Genomic DNA, 23,510 nt, shown 5'->3' with positions numbered 1-23,510 from the left:
TTGCATGCTTCTTCTCTATTAAAATATGGTCTATCTGATTTACTGTCTTCTTATCAGGGGAAATCCACGTTCCTTTATATATATATATATATATATATATATATATATATATATATATATATATATATATATATATATATCTTTTCGGCGTAATTGTGTGCTTCGTATCACCATTTGCCTTTCTGTTGCAAAGCCTATTATTCTTTGGCCATTATCGTTCGACACCTCATGCTTACTATATTTCCCTATTATGTGTTCGTATATATTCTCTCTTCCTACTTTGGCGTTGCAGTCTCCCATTATTATTTTGATGTCAAACCCTGGTAATTTATCATATTCTCTTTCCAATTGCTCGTAGAATTCATCTTTTTCTTCTTCTGTGGCATCTTCAATCGGTGCGTGTACATTTATTATACTTATGTTTCGTTTGTCCTCTTTTAATCTTATTGTGCATAATCTATCTGATATTGGTTGGAATGCCATTACTCTTTCCTTCCATTTTCGCTGTATTTTTCTCCCCCGCTTTTAAAAAATACCACGTCTTCTATTTCTACTATTTCTGTCTCCAATTGTTTTGTCTCTTGTAAAGCTATTATTTCTACATTATATCTTTTAATTTCTCTAATTAATTCTTTGAGTTTTCCTGTTTCGTATGTGCCTCTTACATTCCATGTACCCAAGTTGACTTTAGTTTTCTTTTTGTTATCTTTACTTATTGCCTTGTCCATTGCCTGCGTCGTTTCCGTCTTATTTATCTCTGTTGCAAACTGTATCTTGTCATTTTTCGGCTTTTCTTTTTTATTGCTGTCTTGATTTGTTTTATTTCCATAGTTCGTAATCCTATTCTTTGCATTTTTCGTCATTTGTTTCCTTTCATTGCTATTGCTTAGTTTTTTGCTTTGGTCTCTACCACCAACGTTTGGTTCATTCCATCCCAGCGCCATATTTCATGATCGGCATATATTTTCTTATACCCTACTTTCACTTTTCTCCCTTCCTTTCTTAGTTCTTGCGCTTTTTGTCTGACACGTTTCTGTACAATTCTGTCGTTCTTTGATAGGTCATCGTTGATATAAACTAGACCTTCTTCTCGATTTCTCAATTTGGTTTTGTTTCGCATGATTTTTCTTTTATCTTCTTCCTTTTCAAGCTCAACCAGACAAACTTTTTCTCCTAACTTCAGAGCCTTCTCTATTTGTACATCTACTTCTAATTCTGTCTGCATAAAATTGTTCATTGCATGTTTTAGGATATCTGGCCCATTTGTATCTATGTTCAATCCCTGTATAATTATATTTTTCCGCCTTTTTTGATTTTCTAAACTTTCAAGCCGTTCTTCTATTTGATAAACTGCCTGTTTTAGTTTCGTGTTTTCTTCTCTTAATGTTACATTCTCCTGGCGTAGCTCTCTTAGTTCATCTCTATATTCTTTCTGCTCTCTACGCATCTCGCTAAGTTCTCTTGATTGTTCCTCGATTTTTAAACTTACTCCTGCCATCATTTCCATAATTTTTTGTACATTCTCCTCCATTTTCTTCTTTCTGTAGGAGGGAGATCTGCTTATTTTTCGACTTTTGTTAAAAGCCCGTTCCAATTCTTCCTCTTTTCTCTTCTTGTCGTTTTCGTCTGTCGTGGTACCATCACTTTCTGTTCGAAATAGCTCTTCGTATTTTTTATCTTCTCTGCTCATTACAACTGGTTCGTTTTACTGCGATAAAGGTCTCGTTCGGACTATCTCCGCGGACACTTAACCTTTCTCAGTGTAGCGTCTTACTTTTTTTTTTTTTTTTTTTTTTTTTTTGATAAAATTATATTGAGCAGTATATACTATTTCGCTCCTCCCTAGTTACAGGACTTCCCTGTCGACTTGGCAACACCGCGTTCCAATCAAACAAGAATCCACTTCGAATATCGTAATATCGATGACGTTTTATTTGTTTATGTGTTACGCTTACCTTTGATTTTTGCCAATTTGGAGCACAATTTCAATATTTAGTTTATTATTTTTCGTTCAGCGCGAAGATTACTCGCTTAACTTCACACTTTATGCGTTTGCTGTAATTGATTTACTCTGCATTTCGCGAAAAACGGGTTTAATGCAGGAGCAAAATACAATTAATATTCACACACTCAGCGCAACGTTGCCATCTTTGTTTGAACTTACAAAGCATCCCTTGTAACGGCATGTAAGTGGATTAAAGTTATATAGTTTTTTAGAAAATTTTTAGTAATTTTAAAATTTAACTTAATTTAACAAATAGTCATAAACCGCATGCATCTATGTGCGTATGCGTGCTTATGAGTACCTGTTTCTCATATGTGTGCATACGTATGTACCAGTTTATTGTTCTAAAATGTCAACAGTTACATACCTTTCAAAATTTTTGGGCTTTCTATTTGCATTTTGATACAACCAGACAATGTTCTAACTCTGGCGTTCTTTAATTGTAGCATTTAACTACTTGTAACGCCGACCTGAAGATGATCTGAATATTGTAGAGATCGAAACCGGTCGTCGAAGTATTATTAAATGGTTGTGAGTAAGTCTGTGTTTCTTTACTTCATTTAAAATGAACTCACATATGCAACCCATTCAACATTTTATTTAGAATTATTTACTATCCTTTTTAATGGAACATTTTGATTAAAGAGCAACGGTTCATTTTTTGCATTTATTATACTTTTGCAATACCGACATTTGTTTACCATCAATGGTTAATTCCAAAAACATGTCCTATTACATAAAATCAGACCGCCACGCCAGTTTAATTCTCGAAGATCCTATTACAGGAGGTAATAGGAGCTGTAGTTGTAGAGAAGAAGTGTAGTTGAAATCGATTTATTTGCAGTTGTATACAATATCAATTGTATACAAGAAATAGCATTTTTTATCTGAATATTATTCGATAGTTTTGAAAATTCCAAAAAGTTTTTCATCGTTTAGAATAATACACATTGGCTGACTTAAAAGTTGAACCAATAAGTAACATGTAGAGTGACGCAACCACCGATGAACGAGGGTGGTAAGAGAAGAAATAGAGATGAAATCGAAGTGGAATTTTTTCCGAGAAGTACGAAGACGGCTAGAACGCCAATAAAAGCTTTATTCCAGTTTCACTTTCTTCTACGTTGTTTCAAATCATAGGCTGCATCATATTATATAAAAGAAATTTCTCCAGCGAGCAATCGCATATGCAGTTTCATATTAAATACTTGAGAAAACTGCTTAAAACAAATGTCACACATGTTTTTCTTCGTTTAAATGTACCTTGATTTTCTTCGCACCCTCAAATGTGTTTTCAAAATATTTGTGCGAGAAAACTGTACTTAAAATGAAATTTAACACTTGTTACGATTTTTGCCCAGTGTGCATTTCCAAATGTTTTTTTAAGTTAATTTTATTAATAAATTCCTTTAAACAAATTTCACATTTGTATTGTTTCTCTCCAGTGTGTACTCTCAAATGTTTTTTCAAATTACGTGCTTCACTAAACTGTTTAAAACCAAATTCACACCTGTGAGATTTTTCTCCAGTGTGCACTGTCAAATATCTTTTCAAATGACCTGCTTGATTAAATTGCTTTAAACAAATTTCACACATGTGCCGTTTTTCTCCAGTTGGCACTGTCAAATGTCTTTTCAAATGACCTACTTCGTTAAACTGCTTAAAGCAAATTTCACACTTGTACTGTTTCTCTCCAGTGTGAACTCTCAAATGTATTTTCAAATTGTCTTCTTTGCTAAAGTGCTTTAAACAAATTTCGCACTTGTATTGTTTTTCTCCAGTGTGTACTCTCAAATGTGTTCTCAAATGACCCTTTTGATTAAATTGCTTGAAACAAATTTCACACTTGTACGGTTTCTCTCCAGTGTGCACTCTCAAATGTATTTTCAAACTACCTGCTTCACTAAATTGCTTTAAACAAATTTTGCACGTGTACTGTTTTTCTCCAGTGTGCACACTCAAATGTGTTTTCAAATGACTTCCTTGATTAAATTGCTTGAAACAAATTTCACACATGTACGGTTTCTCTCCAGTGTGAACTCTCAAATGTTTTTTCAAATTGTCTTCTACGCTTAAGTGCTTTAAGCAAATTTCGCACTTGTACTGTTTTTCTCCAGTGTGTACTCTCAAATGTGTTTTCTTCAAATGACCTGTTTGATTAAATTTATTGAAACAAATTTCACACTTGTATGGTTTCTCTCCAGTGTGCACTCTCAAATGTATTTTCAAACTACCTGCTTCACTAAAGTGCTTTAAACAAATTTTAGACTTGTACTGTTTTTCTCCAGTGACTTCCTTGATTAAATTGCTTGAAACAAATTTCACACATGCACGGTTTCTAGTGTGCACTCTCAAATGTGTTTTCAAATTACCCGCTTGATTAAATTGCCTGAAACATACTTCACACTTGTGAGGATTTTCTCCAGTGTGCACTCTCAAATGAACTTTCAAATGGTATGCTCGATTAAACTGCTTAAAGCAAATTTCACACTTGAAAGATTCCTGTCTAGTCTGAACTTTTATATTTTTATTTACGGTTTTTCCTTCGGCATCTTGACGTGTATATTTTCCTTTATGAGATGAATGTAACGTTTCCAAAATTTTCATTTTATTCTCCTCCTGGGGACAACCTGAAATACAAACCAACTATAAACATTTTACTGGAGCGGAAAATTACCACAGAAATGAAGGAATGCAATGGTAGTTCAGGGAAATAAATAACAAAAGTACCCTGTTTGTCACACATCCCTCTCCAGGCAAACGATAGTTGTTTTGAGTAGTATGGACCCATATAGTTATTAACAAATTAAGGTCAACGAACAATTAATTTTCGTCTATCATTTTTTCTATCATCATTTTTTCGTCTATCATCGATTTGAAAATGTCAAATAAACGAGCACCAAGTATATTACTCTGGAAATACAGAAGGTCAACATAAGCATGGCGTCGGAATAATTTTAAATAAACAAATAAAAAAATACGTTACGTATTTTGTTCCAATATCCGAGAGAATCATGCTCATTCAATTGAATTTATTCCCAGCAAAAACCAACATAATTCAAATATACGCACCCATAGCAGACAAATCAGACGAAGTAATAGAGGCTTTTTATTACGATTTAAGGAAAGTCCTAAGTAAGTTAAAAACCAATGAAGTAACGCTAGTTATGGGTGACTTTAATGCCAAAATCGGTAAGGGTAGTTATGGTGAAGTAGTAGGTTCATGGGGTTTGGGTGAGCGAAGTGAGAGAGGAGAACGCCTACTCACATTTGCTACGGAAGAAGAGTTGGTAATCACCAACACACTCTTCAAATTACCATACAGAAGATTGTACACATGGCGCTCACCCGGTGACACGCCAGAAAATCTCATAAGAAACCAGATTGACTATATTTTAATAAATAAAAGATTCAAAAACTCGATAACATCAGTGAAAACCTACCCTGGTGCAGTCAGTGGCGTGCGGTGACTTTTTCGAAAGGGGAAGCCATTCAATAAGGATATAAAAATATTTTCTTAAGGGTCGAGCCACTTCCCACCTGATAACACTCTGATGCGCAGGGGTTCTCTATCAGCAAAGTACTTATGTGAGACGTCCTGGGTACAAGAACTCACACACTAAATCCGTGACGCGTGAATGCGTGAGGCACTCTATTCCCGCTATTTCTAGTGACTAGTGACCTATCACTGATCTGTATTGCTAGATCGGGCCTTGAATCCTCGCGCCGGGCTTGGTTTTCTAAAGAATCCTATTTAAAAAAAAATTATACTCCGAGGCATTTTCCACAACACACAACTTTCACTAAAATGACACTTATTTATACTCGAGGTCTATTCTCCTATCAACTTCTGATAATTGTTGAATGCAGTATTTTTCAATGGATAATAGGGCTAACTTTCAAAGTCTGTCTTCGCTTGTTGAATTTCTTTTAAACTCTTAATTTGACACGCTACAATTCATTTGTTGTAGAATATTATCCAAATGTCTCTTTGTTTCCTCTGTTTTCTCTGTCTCCGAAATTATCAATCTTCATTATTTTTCTTTCATGTTCAAACCCCATATGTTCAGTTTTATCCCAAATATTTTTAAACTGCTCTCGTTTTAATTATCGTATTAATAAAGTCATCAATTTGTCTAATACAAAATGCAATACCATTTGATTTCTGTAAAATGTCAAATAAAAGATCAGTAAAAGGAAAAATCTCTGCAAAAAATTTAAATCGAAATATTCTTTAAGCGAATGTATGTAATACCTAAGCACTCCTTAGCAGCAGTAACAGTCGGAGCATCTCACTTTCGGGAAGGCGATAGGACGATCGCTTCCAGAGTCCAGAGTACCAAAATTCGCGCGACTAGTGGGTGCGGTCATTGAACCCTGACCAATTTTTAAACGGGACAACTGCATGACAAGCGGCGATTTTGAGATGCGCTTCTGTCAGGAGTGTACCGAATAGTTGAATTGTGTGCATATTGAGTTCGTTCGTACGCGATTAATTTTTAATATTTTTCAATGCCTATTGCCTAGGTAATATGTAGATTATTTGGATTAGGGAAAAATTCTTGATTATTAAATATTAATTAATAATATATTTTCTTACATCGATGTATAAATAGGGAAGCGGTGCTTCCCCCGCTTCCATGGACCGCACGCCTCTGGTGCAGATATTAAGTCAGATCATAACCCACTTGTCGGTAAGTTTCGTCTGAAATTAAAAAAAAAGAATATGTGTGTACTTTGTACGCACGTAAGAAGTTATACTTCTATTATATGATTACCTATATGATTATAAACGAAATTAATATACTTTTTATAACATTTTTATTAAAACAGTGCCAAAAATTAAAATAATAAAAGAATAAAACACACACAAACACATTAAAAATGCCACAAATGATTTCTGAACATTAATTGTCGGAAAATTTTTCAACTAAATACGTATTTTCTGAAAATAAAATTATATAATAAATATACTTACAATCATAAAATGTATAAAAAAAATAAGTTTCTATTGGGATTTGAACCAACTTACCAGCGAGGCTGGTATTGACGTTGTATTGGGGTTCACTCACATTAAACGCTTCGCCACGGAGACGGTGTGTCATTATGTGCGAAGATCGACTAACTAAACGGATTAAATTTTTGACATTTTTGCATTATGTAAATCAAATTATTTTGATTTTGAATTGAAATGATTTAGAATTGAAAAAATACAACAAAACATAGAGTAAGAAAACAATATATTAGGTGAATATTGATAGAAATTTTGATGGTAATCAAATTATGTAAATACAAGTATTACATACTATGTATTTTGGTAGGTTCAAATGATAGTTCAAATGATATTACATACTATGTATTTTGGTAGGTACCTATGACACATTTACAATTATTACGTACCTGTTGCTTAAAAACTATTTAAAAATCACTACAATTATAAACTTTTTTGTTTTGTCATATTGGATAATTTTTGTCATGTCATTTGAACATCCAATCAGAACAAAGTTTTAATGCGACTGCGCCGGGATCAAAGGTTTTAATCCTATTAAAATTCACCCTCATATCGCGCGTAAAGAAGTATAACTTCAAAAATCCACAAACCTAATCCTATAAGATACGATCTCAAACAACTAAGAGATGATGACATAAAGCAAGAAGTACGAGAATATCTGAAGAACAACATATATAAGTCAGAAGTAGTTAATGATGTTGACACAGAAATAAACCACTTAGAAAACATTGGGAAGGAAATATTAGACCAATACCTGCGACCGAAAAAGACAGAAAAGAAAAAACCGTGGATGACCGACGGTAAATTACAGATGATGTACAGAAGAAGAGAATCCAAGCGGAAAGACCATAAAAAAGCTGTCAGAGAAGCTAAAAACAGAAACCTGGAAGAAGAGTGTGAAGAAATCGAGATATTGGAACGTAAACACGATTCCTTCAACCTCCACAAAAAGATCAAAGAAGCAGCAGGCATCTATAAATCAAAAAGGCCGGGACACTTAACAGACGCTCAAGGAAATCCAATAGTTTTTTTTGGCTTAGACTTACCGTCATACTGCCAGACACATAAGGAATACAAGTTATCAAGTTATACAAAACAGGTTTAAAACAAAGATAACAACTAAAAGGTATTAAGTAACACTAAGCTTAACAGCTAAAACAACTAACTACCAAAGGTATTAATTAAAAATGTTTAAGGGAATTATAATGATAATTTGCTGTCTTTTAAAAAGTTAATTAAAGAGTTGTATACATCTACAGAACCAAGTGTTAATAAATATAGTATATTCCAAGGAGTTGTTACTTTACATTTTAATAAATCATTTATTAATTTAGATGAGTAAATTGTATTTTTAGAACAACCAAAAAATATATGATCTAAATCACTTCCCTCTTCACAATGCTCACATTTATCATTATCCAAAACCTGTATTTTAAATAAATGCTTTGGATAACATGCGTGCCCGAATCGTACTCTAATAATAGAAGTTATGTACTTTCTAGAAGCTCTACAAGACTTGTACCAAGGAAATTTGGGAATATCGGGCTGAATTAACGAGTATCTATTTTGATTCACAAAAGAGTATTCCTTCCACTGGTAGCTCCACTCCCGATGCAGTGTTGAGTTGAAAGAGATTATACTATCAGTCAGTGTTATTTTATGTAGAATACTGGTATCGGATGAAACGCTTTCTTTGGCTAATAAGTCGACATACTCATTATGTTCAAATCCTGCGTGTCCTTTAATCCAGATAAAATGTACATTGATTCCTTTGGTTAAAAGATTTTGTTAAATATGTTTAATTTTATAAATGTATGGGCAGTCTTGGATGTTTGGGGGTCCATATTTACCAAGAGATTTCAATACTGCTAAGGAGTCAGACAAAATTATAATATGGGCGAAATCAAATTCAGCTACATATAGTAAAGCTTCAGATATTGCAATAGCCTCTGCTGTATAAATCCAATAGTTGATATTGAAGAAACAAAAACAACATGGATAAACTATGTGACAACAACATTTGAAGACGATAGGAATGTCACCATCACACAAAATAAAAATGACGATACCGAACCACCTATTCTCGAAGCGGAAGTAGAAGCTGCTATAAACAACATTAAGGAGGGAAAAGCCGCAGGACCAGACGAGTTCTACTCAGAATTTTTGAAAATTATGGATAAAGACGAAGTAAAAAGACTTACCTTGATCTTCAACAATATATACCAAAGTGGAAAAATACCCCAACAGTGGCTAAGATCAACTTTTATAACAATCCCTAAAAAACTCAATGCCAAAAAATGTGAAGATTATCGAATAATAAGCCTCATGAGCAATCTCCTGAAAACTTTTTTAAAAATTATACATAAAAGAATATATAAAAAGTGTGAACACATGACAAACACACAATTCGGCTTCAGGGATGCATTGGGTACTCGAGAGGCACTTTTTGCAATACAAGTTCTCTTTCAAAGATGTAGAGACGTGAATTGTGATATATATGTGTGTTTTGTTGATTACCAGAAAGCGTTCGATAGAATTAAACATGACGAACTGATGAAAATATTAAATTCAATTGGTCTAGACAGCAGAGATCGCTGTATAATAAACAATATATATTACGAACAAACTGCAGCTGTTAGAATAGGAGATCAATTAACAGACGACATAAAGATAAAAAGAGGTGTGCGATAGGGATGTATATTGTCCCCATTATTGTTCAATACATATTCAGAGCACATTATGAACCTAGCGCTAACGGACATAGATGAGGGAATACTTATAAATGAAGAACGATTGAACAACATAAGATACGCTGATGATACTGTCATTTTTGCAGACAGTCTTGAAGGTCTGCAGACACTTATCTCCAAGGTGGCAGAAGTAAGTAGCAGGTTTGGGCTTGATTTTAACATCAAAAGAACCAAATAAGCAAAAATAGGATACCACCTGGTCAATTACTAGTTAACCAACAACCTATAACACAAATCACCAACTTTTGTTATTTGGGTGCAAACTTAAATGAACAGTGGGACCAATCGACGGAAATTAAGATAAGGATCAAGAAGGCAACATCAGCTTTCATCAAAATGAAAAAAATCTTTAACAGCCACGATATAAATTTGGAAATAAAAGTTTGTTTACTAAAATGCTACGTATTCTCCGTTCTTTTATATGGCGTGGAGTCATGGACCTTAACTGAAGCATCACTGAAGAGACTCAAAGCATTTGAGATGTGGTGCTATAGACGCATGTTGAGGATTTCCTGGATAGACAGAGTTACCAATGAAGAAGTTCTACATAGAATGGGTAAAGAGCGCAAACTAGTCGTAACCATAAAACGTCGCAAACTGGAATACCTGGGTCATATCATGCGCAATTAACAACGATATGACCTACTTTGGACCATACTTCAAGGTAAAGTGCATGAGAAAAGAGGTTCAGGACGAAGAATATCCTGGCTGCATAACCTACGAAAATGGTTTAACTTAACCACTACCGGACTTTTCAGGGCAGCAGTCAACAAAGTCAGAATAGCCATGTTAGTGTCCAACATCCGTAACGGATAGGCACCATAAGAAGAATCATAAATTTTTTCGTCTATCAACAAAAAGTCAAGCACTTGAAGAAACAAATTTGAGAGTAAGAAACTTATAAATCATATAAAAACTAGGGATGGCATCCAGTGGCGGCTCGTGATTTTTTCAATAGGGAAGGCTATACCTAACTATAAATTATCTACACAAATTTGTACTAGCAAAAAAAAACCCTCCAAAAAAATCTAATTTAAGGCCCCATTTTTTTTACCATTTTTTATTTACATTTTATAATATCATCATAATTCATAATTATTTCATAATATCATATCATTTTAAAAATAGTTAGTATAATTATTGTAAAAGTGTATTACCAAAATTTGTGTAGTTTATTGGTTAACAATTCTATCTCTGTAAGTATCGTAAGTTTTGAATCGTAAAGATATAGTATAAGAGTAAAGATATCGGAAAAAGTTATTTAAACAAGTTGTTCCAAATATTATTCTAATCCCACATACCAAATTTCATCACAAAATTGGCACTTTTAGTTTTTTCATTATTTGTAGTCAGGATCCTAAAATCCGCAGAGACTGCTGGCCGAAAAATCTCACTTGTCCGATCTCCGGGCAGCGTGTGCATTAAGCGATGTGCAGCTCTAAGGAGACCGGGTCTCCTTAAACCATCCAAACGCTGCTGAGCTACACGGAGCATTAGCAAGTGAGATTTTCCGGCCAGCAGCCTCCTCTGCGATTTTAGGATCCTGACTACAAATAATGAAAAAACTAAAAGTGCGAATTTTGTGCTGAAATTTGGTATGGGGGTTAGAATATTATTTGGAACAACTTAAACAAAACAAATGTGTAAAAAATTTATGGGGAGGCTAAGCCTCCCTTGCCTCCTCTGACCAGCCACCACTGATGGCAATGATGTATCAGTACATTAAATATATCTATATATTTTAAAATTTTATCGATATTTTTATATCGATATTCGACTTTCGATATAAAGTAGAACCCCGATTATCCGTGTGCAGATTATCCGGACTGCGGATTATCTGTGCTATGATTTTGTATTACTTAAATTCCATTTTTGAGGTTTTATCAAAATAGCATCATTGTAGATCACTCGACGGAACCTCTATACGAGGAGAGGGAGACTCATAATGAAAGATTTATTTGTTCTGTTGTCTTTTTATGGTAGGTATAGTCGAAAAAATGAAAGAATACCCATGAACGAAAATATAAAACACGCTGTATTTCCCTGTCACCGTGTCACAAAGAAAATTGCCCAGCGCAAGTACATGTAATTATAATTTATTACATGTACTTGCGCTGGCCAATTTTTTATGTGACACGGTGACAGGAAAATACAGCGTGTTTTATGTGTTCGTTCATGGGTATTCTTTCATTTTTCCTACTGTATATATGTATGGATATAAGTACATATGTATTATAATAAGAAAAAAATGTTCAGATTATCCGTGCTTTTCAATTATCCATGCCAACGTCTGGTCCTGAGGAGCACAGATAATCGGGGTTCTACTGTATCTTAAAATATATCGATTTTTGAGATTCAACATACCGCCCACACAGGATTAATATACCATAGGTTTGTTCCAACACAATGAAAAACCGTCATGAAACGATCACCTCCTGCGCACTAAACAAAATAACCCATAGAACGTATTATTTTACCCAGGAAACGTATTATTTTATAGTAACATGATCGTTACATGATGCTTTTTCGTTGTGTTGGAACAAACCTCATATTGGGTATTGGCATGATATAAAATTATAATAAAATCTTAAAATATAAATTATATTTTATCCTTACATTTTTGAAATGCCCAGTATACTTAAAGATATAATGTACATAAACAAGATATACTACATAAACCAGTATTATTTAATTTGAATATTTTATACCTACCCTTGAAATGTTTTCCAAATTTCGGTAAAATGTTTAGAGAAACACAATATGTACAAAGAACACTTTTTGTGTAGAGTTTGTTTAGGTAAACAAGAAATAATTGTACCTATTTAGTTCGAATATTTTTGTATTTTTTCAGATTTCACTATATTGATGTTGTACCTTTTTTTTTTGTTAATTTTTATTATTCTTAACTGTACACACAAGAAAAATAGATTCATTTCATTGTACCTTCATAGATACGTTAGTACCTAGGAATGTTTTCGTTACTGTAGGTATTCTCATAAATGGGTGCCAAAAAGTAGACAAGTGCCAACATTTAGACCCATGCTAACAAATGAGGTGCCAACATTTAGACCCATGCTAACAAATGAGATGCCAACATTTAGACTCATGCGAACAAATGGAGTGCTCATTATTTGGTTTAGGGTGCCAACAATTAGAAAATCAGTTTTTTTGACTTTACTTCAATATTAACAAAGCATATAGTTGATATGTAAGGGTGCGTTCGCTACGGAGACCAAAGGATGGTATCCTAGCCTAGAGCATGGTATCGTACTCTTCATATTTGTGAATTCTCACGTTTAAAATAATGCATTTATTTTAAATAGCGATCGATAATATAGTTTCGATCACCAGGTAAAATAAATACATTATTTTAAATGTGAGAATTCACGAATATGAAGAGTATGATACCATGTTCTAGGCTAGGATACCATCCTTTGGTCTCCGTAGTGAACGCACCCTAAGTCAATTAGTTGATTTTTCGAAATCTAATATATTGTGCATATTCCAATTCCAGACACAATTCGATAAAAATATTTTGAGTTTTGGCAAACGAATTTGTAATGAAAGATCCTTAAAGGCGAGTTGACATTACTAGTGAATAACAAACGTGGCTCACCCTTACGTATTTTGCCTGTGTGCTATTGTTAGATATTTTATTATCTATTTTCAAACTCGAGCAGTACACATTTGTATTTATGCATTGCATACAATAAAATATCTAACAATAGCACAGGCAAAATAAGAAAGCATGAGCCACGTTCGTTATTCACTAGTAATGTCAACCCACCTTTAAGGTGCCAATTAATGGGTAGTTTACCCTACGTAGTTTTTGTTGTACTTTCATATGAGTTAGGCCTATTCAATCTGTATAGCTAATTTATCAAATATTTGAAATCTACTACCTACAAGGACTTGTATGTAAACCTAAGTTGATAATAAATTTCCTCAGCATACAATTAATTTGTTTATTGTATTAATCAGTTTTATTTACTTACTTTCTTCATTTTTTGTTGGCTTTTCTTCAAATGGTGAAAATTTATATTCATCTTGTTCTACTTCAGTTTTTAGGGGGAATTCAGTTAAGTCTAAATCAACAAATGTGTTGTATGCAGCTTCTGTCTTGGGTTCCTCCTTTATCTCAATTTTGAACGTATCAAAAAGAGCAACACAGGTGTCATTATTATCTATTTCTATTGTGCAAGTTTTCTCACTAACTTCTTGTTTTATTTCCATATTAAATTTAATTTTACATATAATTTCAGTTTTATGTTTACATGCTAGAGGCAAAATCACAGCAGCACAGGATCGGAACAATCGGAAGATCACAACAAAAAAAGCAAATTAATACAAATTATTTACATTTACAAATCGTGAATTGTGACAAATCACTACACTCACTACTACCAGCCCCTTACTTATAGGGCTTTTCATCGATTGAATTGTCATTTGTTTCGAGCAGCCCCTTATTTCGCAAAATTAAATTCCAACAGAGGGCGCTCAAAATTTCAAAGATGGACGACAACGCTAGGAAATCAATTCATTTTGTCATTTGAATTCACAGTTCTAAAACGTTAAATTAAAATAATTTACAGGAGTGTTTTGCCAAAGTAACCACTAAGTTTTGCAACTAAGACATCTCATAAGTTAAAGACGACTCAAAATTATGTTTAATCTGTATGCATTCATTAAAATTTGATGCTAATTACCGAGTTGTTTCTACTTTTTTTTCATAAAAAAATCTGGCCCCCGATAATCACACAGCGTTCTAAAAATTATTAATCTATCTTAGGATTTCTAATTTTGTTTTTAATTTAATTAATAGGTGCACTACAGTTTATTTTACACCGGCAGATAAAAATTTTTGATTAAATAAAAACTGGAAACTAAGTAGGTGAATTTATTTTATAATAATTGTGTTCTGGAAATTACGAAGTGGTCGGGATATTTTTCATAACAATGTACATTCTATGTACAGAATATATACATTTTATTCGTTTATTTAATTTTGCAGTCGCTTAAACATTAAAAAATACTAAGTTTAATACAAACGTTAAATTAACAAAATATGTGATTTGGCATTGGTTAATTTAGGTCATTACGTAGAGTATAATAGGAATGAAGACTGAGGAACACTGCAATAGTTTTTTTAAGTCGAAATTATTGTTAATTACAACAATAAACTGACATGGCAAAGTCAATTTCCTAGAGTTGATGCTTTTCAAATTGGCCACCAGGCGTCGCCCACTTTGCGGTTCCTCGCCATCGATTGTCATTTGTTTCGAGCTTCTGTCATTAAACAGGAAACTTCATTATTATCTTCTTCTTTCAGGACGCCGTCCTATTAGTTAAAAATGGTGTCGATCAACTTTATTTACGGCTACTCAAAATATGCAACCACAGCATGGCCGTTTTGTGGCAACATTGCCAAGCTGTCAATTAGAGGGCCGATTTATATACATGTTGTGGGGGTGCAGCAGGAAGAACACAATTTTAAAGAGCTATATTGGAGTGAAGTAACACAAAATATTATTTATTTTACTTAAATAAAGAACGTCGTTACTCGTTAGTGCACAAAATACACTAATTATGGGGCAATGGGGCCTCTGTTGCGGGGGCTATGACCAGAGATGAGCGAAGAAAGTTAATTTTTGCGATCAAATCACTGTTGTAACATCTACATTTTAATAGACTTTTATTTGCTAAAAAACGTCTTCGAAAACTAAGAGGATCTTGAGACTCTGCCAGAATGGCATGATTTGGTGAAGATGCCATGGCTCCCAAACATATTTTCAGAGCTCTATATTGTATTCGATCAAGAGTAAGTTGGTTCGTATTGGAGATAGAACCATAGAGAGTACACCCATAATAATCCAAAATCGAGCGAATATTAGACTTGTAGAACATTAAGGATTAAGGAAATTTGTTGATCCGCGCCCCAGCTGTTTGGAGAGGAACCGCAGAAGATTAATTCCCTTTTCACATCTTTGTTTGACATACTTACCTAAATCTTTATATTCTTTTATGATATGAATAGTGTATTTACCTATTCGCGGTGTGCAGGTACTTGGAGGCGATACGAGAAACGATCGTGCGAGAATAGCGGAGAAATATTGTAACTTTCTTAAATAATTCATTGTTAATTGAAATTGTCAAATTGACGATATATTTCATATCTACTGTCAATGAAGAAGAAAAATTATATATTGCTCCACAATATTGATATGATATGCAATTATATAAAGGTAAATGTAATAAATTGTATTTTGCTTGCATTACTGCATTTTAATAACTAATTTTATTTACTACATACAATTCTTCTTATTATTTTTTTGGACTATGGCCTTGACAATTATCCAGCAACCAGGACCATATGATTGGCCAATATAATTAAAAGTGCGAATAAAAGTGCAGAGCGAAGAAACCAGGTGTCGCGTTTCCGAACTTGCACGGTCCCAATAGAGAAATTATCGACTAGATAGATAGATAGATAGAATTTTATTGTTTATAAAAACTTTAGTTTCATAACAAGAAATTTAGTTCGCTACATGTAGATAAATAACTTAGATATAAATAGCATTAAAAAAGTATAAAACTGCAAGTAAGTTCTAGAATACAACCTTATAAATATATAGACATACCTATATTACATATTATATAAACATACACACCTGTACCCACCTACCCGCATACACATACATATACATAATTACATATCTAGTAAGAACAAGATAAATATATAATGAGATTAAGGGAACACGTAACTGCAATATTGCTTACATTATAAATTTTAAAATAAATAAATAAATAAAAAAGAAACAAACTTGTGAACTTATTCGGATACTTTTTTTGTAAGTGCTACTAATAATTTTTTAAGGTACGCTAATAATACATTGAGAAATTAGAGTTTGCGTTATTAATTTTTTTTTATTCGTTAATTACGAAAGCTCGTAGCTTCAGAATATTCCATATATGATTTGAAATTGTTTTCGTGGTAGAGGGTGTAATATTATTCAGGGTGTTTGCTAAATGTTCTGGATTTAACAGATTGGTAATATTCTGTGGTCTCATTGCTGTGTAAATAGGACATTCGAACAGAAGGTGACGCAGAGTTTCCAGCTCACGTTTATTGCATATTGTACATAACTGTTTTGGATCAATCTTATATGTTAGTCCTTGAAAAGTGAACCGAATACAAAACTCATTCGACAGTCTAAGTTGTGCTATTGTTCTGGTGAATTGTAGAGGCATTCGAATATGAAGATACTGTTGTGGTTGATCGCTCAGGTCTAAAGCCCTATAAAAAGTGAGAAATGATGAGTCATTCAGTTGTCGCATATCATTTTGGTTTACCTTTTGTTTAAATGTGTCTATTAAGTCATTTTTGTTTGCTTTTAGGAACGCTACATTGATATCTCTCCATGATCTTTGACAGTTTGCAAATTCTAACAGATTTTTAACTTGCGATGCCCAATTATATTTATTCTCTATCCTTGTGATTTCCAGTTGACGTAGAAAGCACATTTTAGGTAGTCGATTTTCTTCCATCCATAAAGTTTAATAATCAAGTATATTCAAATGGGAAATAAGCCACAATTTTACCTAAAAATGATTTTATTAACGTTTCGACGCCCAAGTCGGGTGTCGTTGTCAAAATACAAAATAATACTAAATAAACAAAAATGGTGTTGCTTAGTAAAAAATTCTTCTAATAATTTATTTAATCTGACTCATTTATATCGGCAATTCAGACACGTATTATACATTTTAAAGTAGACGACTTTAAAATGATATTGCCAATATTGATGAGTTGCGTTCCTGGGACGACTTTACTAAAAGATAGTTCATTCGATTACATGAAATCAATCCCAACTCAAGAATATCCGCCACAAAAAATCACAGCATCTGTCTTTAAAAAGACAACCAAATGCAACGGTGGCACTGAAATTCTCGCGTTAGAGATTCCATAGTAAATCACGAGGGAAAACCAGGAAAAACCTCGTGATACTATCCCGACCAAATTATTTTAAATTTAAAATATCAAGTCAGAATTTGGTATTATTTTTGAGAATAAACTAAATGTAAACCCAAATACTTACGATGTCGGGATAGTATCACGAGGTTTTTCCTGGTTTTCCCTCGTGATTTACTATGGAATCTCTAACGCGAGAATTTCAGTGCCACCGTTGCATTTGGTTGTCTTTTTAAAGACAGATCACATGCTATGATTTTTTGTGGCGGATATTCTTGAGTTGGGATTGATTTCATGTAATCGAATGAACTATCCTTTAGTAAAGTCGTCCCAGGAACGCAACTCATCAATATTGGCAATATCATTTTAAAGTCGTCTACTTTAAAATGTATAATACGTGTCTGAATTGCCGATATAAATGAGTCAGATTAAATCAATTATTAGAAGAATTTTTTACTAAGCAACACCATTTTTGTTTATTTAGTATTATTTTTTATTTTGACAACGACACCCGACTTGGGCGTCGAAACGTTAATAAAATCATTTTTAGGTAAAATTGTGGCTTATTTCCCATTTGAATATACTTGATTATAAAAATGCCACAAGAAAATAGCTTCAGAACAACATAAAGTTTAATGAGCCAGTTTAGCATGTGTTTAAATATCACAAGCGAAAATTTAGCTGTACTTGTTTCAAGTCGAACAGCAAAATCTGGCGTATTGATAGGAACCAAAAGGATACGTTTTAAAAATGTTAATTGCACCCGTTCTAGTATGTCGGCGTATCGTAACCCCCAAATGGCAATGCAGTTAGTTACTATGCTAAGAATTAAGGAATTTAGCAGATGTATTCGGGATGTCCAACTATCATCTTGGTTTTTGTCATGAGCGGTATTGTTGCTCCGATGGCATGTTTGGCCTTTTGAACGGTATCATATGCCATTTCTCTAAAAAGCGAAGAAGACGAAAAAGTAATGCCCAAATATGTAAATTTAGAGACAATATCGATAGGTTTGTTCTTATAACTGAAAGTACAAGCTTTTGGGATACTGCCTCCTCTAGAAAAAAACAACTATTTTGGTTTTGCTAGTGTTAACTTCAAGATAATTTTGGTCACTATATCTTTCCAATGCTCTTAGACTCTTACCTAATTCCACTTCAGACTCTGCTACGATGACTAAATCGTCAGCATAAAGTAATAATACGATGTCTCGTTTATTTCCGATGTTTATGCCAGTAACCCGCTATCGAGAAAAAATGTTTCTATGTCTGCGAGAAATAATGGGAATAGAATCGGGCTTAATGATTCACCCTGTAGAACTCCGGCACTTATATCAAGTTGAGAGGTGAATCCATCTGAGGCAGCTACTTGCATTGATGCTTCATTGTATATATTTCTTAAAAGTAAAATTATGCGACCACTAACCCCTATATTGTACAGTTTTTGCCATAACAAGTTGTGGCTAACAGAATCGAAAGCCCTCTTGTAGTCCACAAATGCAACGAATACTTTGCGTTTTTTTTAACCTTAATCGTGACTGTATGATCGAGTTAAGAACAAATACATTGTCAATGCAGCTTCGATGTTTTCGAAATCCAGATTGAATTTCAGGAATAATGTTGTTGTTATCTGTCCACTCATTAAGTCTGTTGAGTAATACTTGTGTGAATATTTTTTCTAAGCAAGATATTAGAGCAATTCCTCTGTAGTTAGAAGGATTGTCGATAGGCCCCTTTTTGTGTATCATTTTTAATATTACTTCAGTCCAAGTTCTAGGTATTGTAGCTGTATTAAATATGTTATTGAACAAACAAGTCATGTACAATATCCAATTATTTGGTAAATATTTATAAAACTCATAGGATATTTTATCATTTCCTGGACTTTTGTTGTTTTTGCAATTGTTTAAAACTAAATAAATCTCATCAGGTGTTATGGATTTGTCCAGAAATTGATGTCTAACATCGTAATATGTAATAAACGAAATTATTTTAGGAGGGTATATATCTCTGTAAAAAGTTTGCCATACATTCATGGGTAAATTTGATGAAGGCGAATAACTACGAAATTTTTTTAAGGTTGACCAAAAAGTTTTAGGGTTTCGGCTGTTAAGTTGGATTTATAGTTTGACGTAGCGTAGACGTAGACGCAACGGAGACGCACTGGAAAAGATCAACACCGAATTTTGTGTACTCGTGTTTATAGATGAACGCAAGCGCCTGACGGAACGTAAGAGAAACGTAACGTAACATAAGAGATGACCAACTTTCATCTTTTACAGTGCGTTTCTTCCGTCTGGCCAATCATAAGGCAGAATTTTGTTCTGTCACTCAAAGTGGACCCGCCCCGCCCCCTCATTCCTTGTGTTGTGTAAAAAGTTAATTGTCAACATATTCGAATTTTGTTAATTATTTGTTAATACAATGGATGTTAAGTTATTAATTTAATAAAAATATATCATAGAGTCTTTTCAATATTTCAGATAAATATGAGTTGTTATTAGCCTAATTCGTGGTTATCCACACATATACGATAGGTAAATCCAATAAACATTTAAATACCAGGAAATGGAACAAAATAGTTGGAAATCCCACGGCATGCGGCACCAAAGAGCATACTTTCGTTTATTTCCTAATCCATGTAACACACAAAACAGATAAATATTATAATAAATAATAGTATAAGTATAAATAAATAAACACAAAGTTTGTTTACTGTTCGTATAATTTATAGGCTATGTTGTTGAATTAGAATTAAGTCATTGTTTACTCTTTCTACTCATGCGCAAAAATTCCGCTACGTCGATCTATAAATTGACATAATATTTTCTTCCGTCTCCAGTCCGTTTCTTACGTCTACGTTGCGTCTACGTCTACGCTACGTCAAACTATAAATCCAACTTTACTTAAATCAGTTATTATGTTATTAAAATAGATTTGTTTTTTGGATTTTAGTGTTGTCTTGTATTATTTTTTTATCTGTACATATTTTAGTTTGGTGCTTTCTGAGAAATTATTTACTTTACATATTTCTAATTCATGTTTAACCTGCTTTTTTAAACAAAGACATTCATAATCGAACCAAGGTGATGAGAATATTTTGGTATGAAATGATCCTGTTTTTTTGATCATATTAACTTTGTGGCTGTTTCTGTTATTGCAGTATATAGATTATTGTATGAATTGTGCAACTGAGAATTATATTGAATTCGGGGAGAGTTTGCCATTAATATCTTGTAGGTTAATGTTAGTTCTTCATTCCATTTATATATAGTGTGTGAAGTATTACTGGAGGAACCATTAGTACAGTTATTTCCGTTAAATATATTTAAGTTTAAAGAAAGAGCTATGGCAAAGTGATCAGATGAGCTATATTCATTTAAAACATAAAAGTCCTGAACAAGTGATAGCGATGAGTTGGATATCCAAGCAAAGTCAATTACACTTTTACCTATAGAACTAACATACGTGAACTGAGCCGGTGAGTCTGAAATTGTACGACCGTTTAATAAACAAAAAGAGTTTTCTGACATAAAATCGATAATATTACGCCCTCTAGTGTTAAGTACTTTATCATTAGATGTTCTCTGGTCAAAGACATTTGTATCCTCTAAAATCTCAGGTGGTACTAAATTAAGTTCAGCTACTCTACAGTTAAAGTCGCCCCCTATAACTACAGGCGTGTTTTGAAGATTATCTACAATATCCAATAAACATGTTTGAAAAATATCCAACACGTGTGAAAGATCTAATGAGGGTTTAAAATACACTGAGCATAGTATGATTTTTTCATGGAGAGAAAGAGTCAACTCGCAGATTATCCACAAAGGGGAGGCATCTAATAGCCTTAGTTTAAATGAATTTTTATAGAGTATACAGATACCGCCACTGGCTCTGCCGGTCGACTTTTCCTTTACAGCAGGTGAGCTTAGAATATTATAATTTTTTTAAAAAGCAGGAGTAATTTGAATTTTATCTGATAACCACGTTTCACATACACATAAAATAGAAAAATCTTTATTTTCTTCGACAAAGTCTTTTAGATTAGTGAACCCTTGACAGTTCCAAAACAACAAAATTAATGGTTGCTATATATTATTTCTAGTGTCTGCTTTGGAGATTTTTATTTCAGATGAAGAGCGTGGTGAACCCTCTTCTTCCCGATATCTTTTTGAAGTGGGCAACTCAACAATCTTGGGTATGTTTTTGACGTATTTTATTGTTAAGTTTTTTTCGCCGTCATTGCTACGTTGCTGAAGTTGTTGTCTTAGCTCTGTCAAGTGTTTAGATTGATTTGGAGTCAAATCTGATTTTAAGTATACGGTGGGATAGACAGTTTTTGAAATATTTGTTTTCCGTTTCATGATATCGATTGTAGTTTCACGAGAATCGACAACAATTTTAAGGGGTCGAGGTTTTCCATCTATTCTGATTTTTCCTAATCGAGAGGTTGAAGCAATGGGAACATTTTTAGAGGGTAATATATGATTAATTAGGTTCTTGGCTTCTTCAAAATCATTAGGCGTTTCAGAGAGTCCCATAACGATGACATTCTGTTGCCGTTTAATCCTTTCCATTACCTCTATGTGCATTTCTTCATGGTCCAGAAACTTTTTTTCTAGGACTTCAACTCTTCCATTAAGTTGTTGGTTTTCTGATTGTAGTGCAGTTATATTTTTGTTGCAGGTAATAATTTCTGCATTTTGGGCTGTGACCAGCGCAGATAATTCTTCAATTTTTGTTGTAAAGGTAGCTTGAATTGTGTTAAGCTGAGCCATAATAGCGGTAAATCTAATGGATTCAACATCCTCATGTGCGCTTGTCAATTTTCTGTTAAGACAATTTTCACATATCCAAGCTCGTAGCGTATTTGGTTCGAGATCCGTAGGTTGGGGACGAGCACAGACACCATGCCAATGCGCTAGACATACTGAACAATTTACGGTACTGGAGTCGTTTGCTTCCTTCGGTGGTATTAATTTTTGACACGCATGGCAATTATTTGTAGTAGGCATAATTAATATTAGAAATTCAGAATGATCGAAGCTTACTTGTTGTTTTCTTCTTTTTGTTACTTTTTATATTTTGCTAATTAATTCTAGTCACTTGAAATGTTTAAATTGATAAGAATGCTGATTCACTTTATTTCACTAACTATGTAATTAGTGAAACACACATGCAACACATTCATTATTTTTATGTAATTAGTATTATTACTTATTGATTAACATTTACTTCAACAAAGCGGAGCGATGTTTACACATCGAAGGTTCGAACTAAACTCACTGATATCTGTGCCTTGTGAAACACATCACAGCTGTCTTTTCTGGTGAAACACTAAAACCCATCTCGTCGAACCAGTTTTGTAACCTGTCAAAAGTACGTCTTAAGTCTATCATGCAGCGATCGTAGGTATTATGGGTGACATAAATGCATAAATCGTCCGCGTATTGAATAATTTGTATGTCATCGCTCATCAAATCATGCAAGTCTGCAGTGTATAAGCAAATAGGTACTATTGACCATAATACATCCAACTCCCACAGAAATCTTGAAGCACGTTGCCGCTAGCGCCACTGTCGTCTTGCGGTGAAACTACGTTATGACAACGTAAAATTTGACGTAAACATTCAAATTTAATTTTATAAATTTTTAAATAATAAGCCAATTTTGCTAAATTAAATTAAAATAAAAATAGTTCAAACACTTATACAAAAACAATAATAAAGCAATTTTATAAATGTAAGGTTAGATTGCTCTAGTTATCACCACAGAC

At 33.4% G+C, this 23,510-nt stretch overlaps 1 protein-coding gene across 1 annotated transcript; it reads right to left on the bottom strand.

The window, feature by feature from the left end:
* Positions 1-3,304: 3,304 nt before the first annotated feature.
* Positions 3,305-14,252, bottom strand: LOC126885195 (zinc finger protein 227-like). The gene is made up of 2 exons (XM_050651643.1): positions 13,762-14,252; positions 3,305-4,635 (listed from the first exon to the last, which is right to left on the bottom strand). Exons 1-2 carry the CDS (start codon positions 13,997-13,999, stop codon positions 3,350-3,352), a joined length of 1,524 nt encoding a protein of 507 aa, XP_050507600.1. The 5' UTR covers positions 14,000-14,252; the 3' UTR covers positions 3,305-3,349.
* Positions 14,253-23,510: the final 9,258 nt, after the last annotated feature.

This window comes from Diabrotica virgifera, chromosome 5 (assembly GCF_917563875.1).
Source record: "Diabrotica virgifera virgifera chromosome 5, PGI_DIABVI_V3a".
In the NCBI taxonomy this organism is placed as follows: domain Eukaryota; kingdom Metazoa; phylum Arthropoda; class Insecta; order Coleoptera; family Chrysomelidae; genus Diabrotica; species Diabrotica virgifera.
The sequence above is the reverse complement of the archived record's forward strand: the minus strand, read 5'-3'. Positions and strand labels throughout refer to the sequence as shown.

Coding starts and splice junctions, on each gene's coding strand:
- LOC126885195 (XM_050651643.1), bottom strand. CDS start 13,999: ATGGAAATAAAACAAGAAGTTAGTGAGAAAACTTGCACAATAGAAATA. Junction 4,636..13,761: donor GCCAACAAAAAATGAAGAAA/GTAAGTAAATAA, acceptor TTTGTATTTCAG/GTTGTCCCCAGGAGGAGAAT.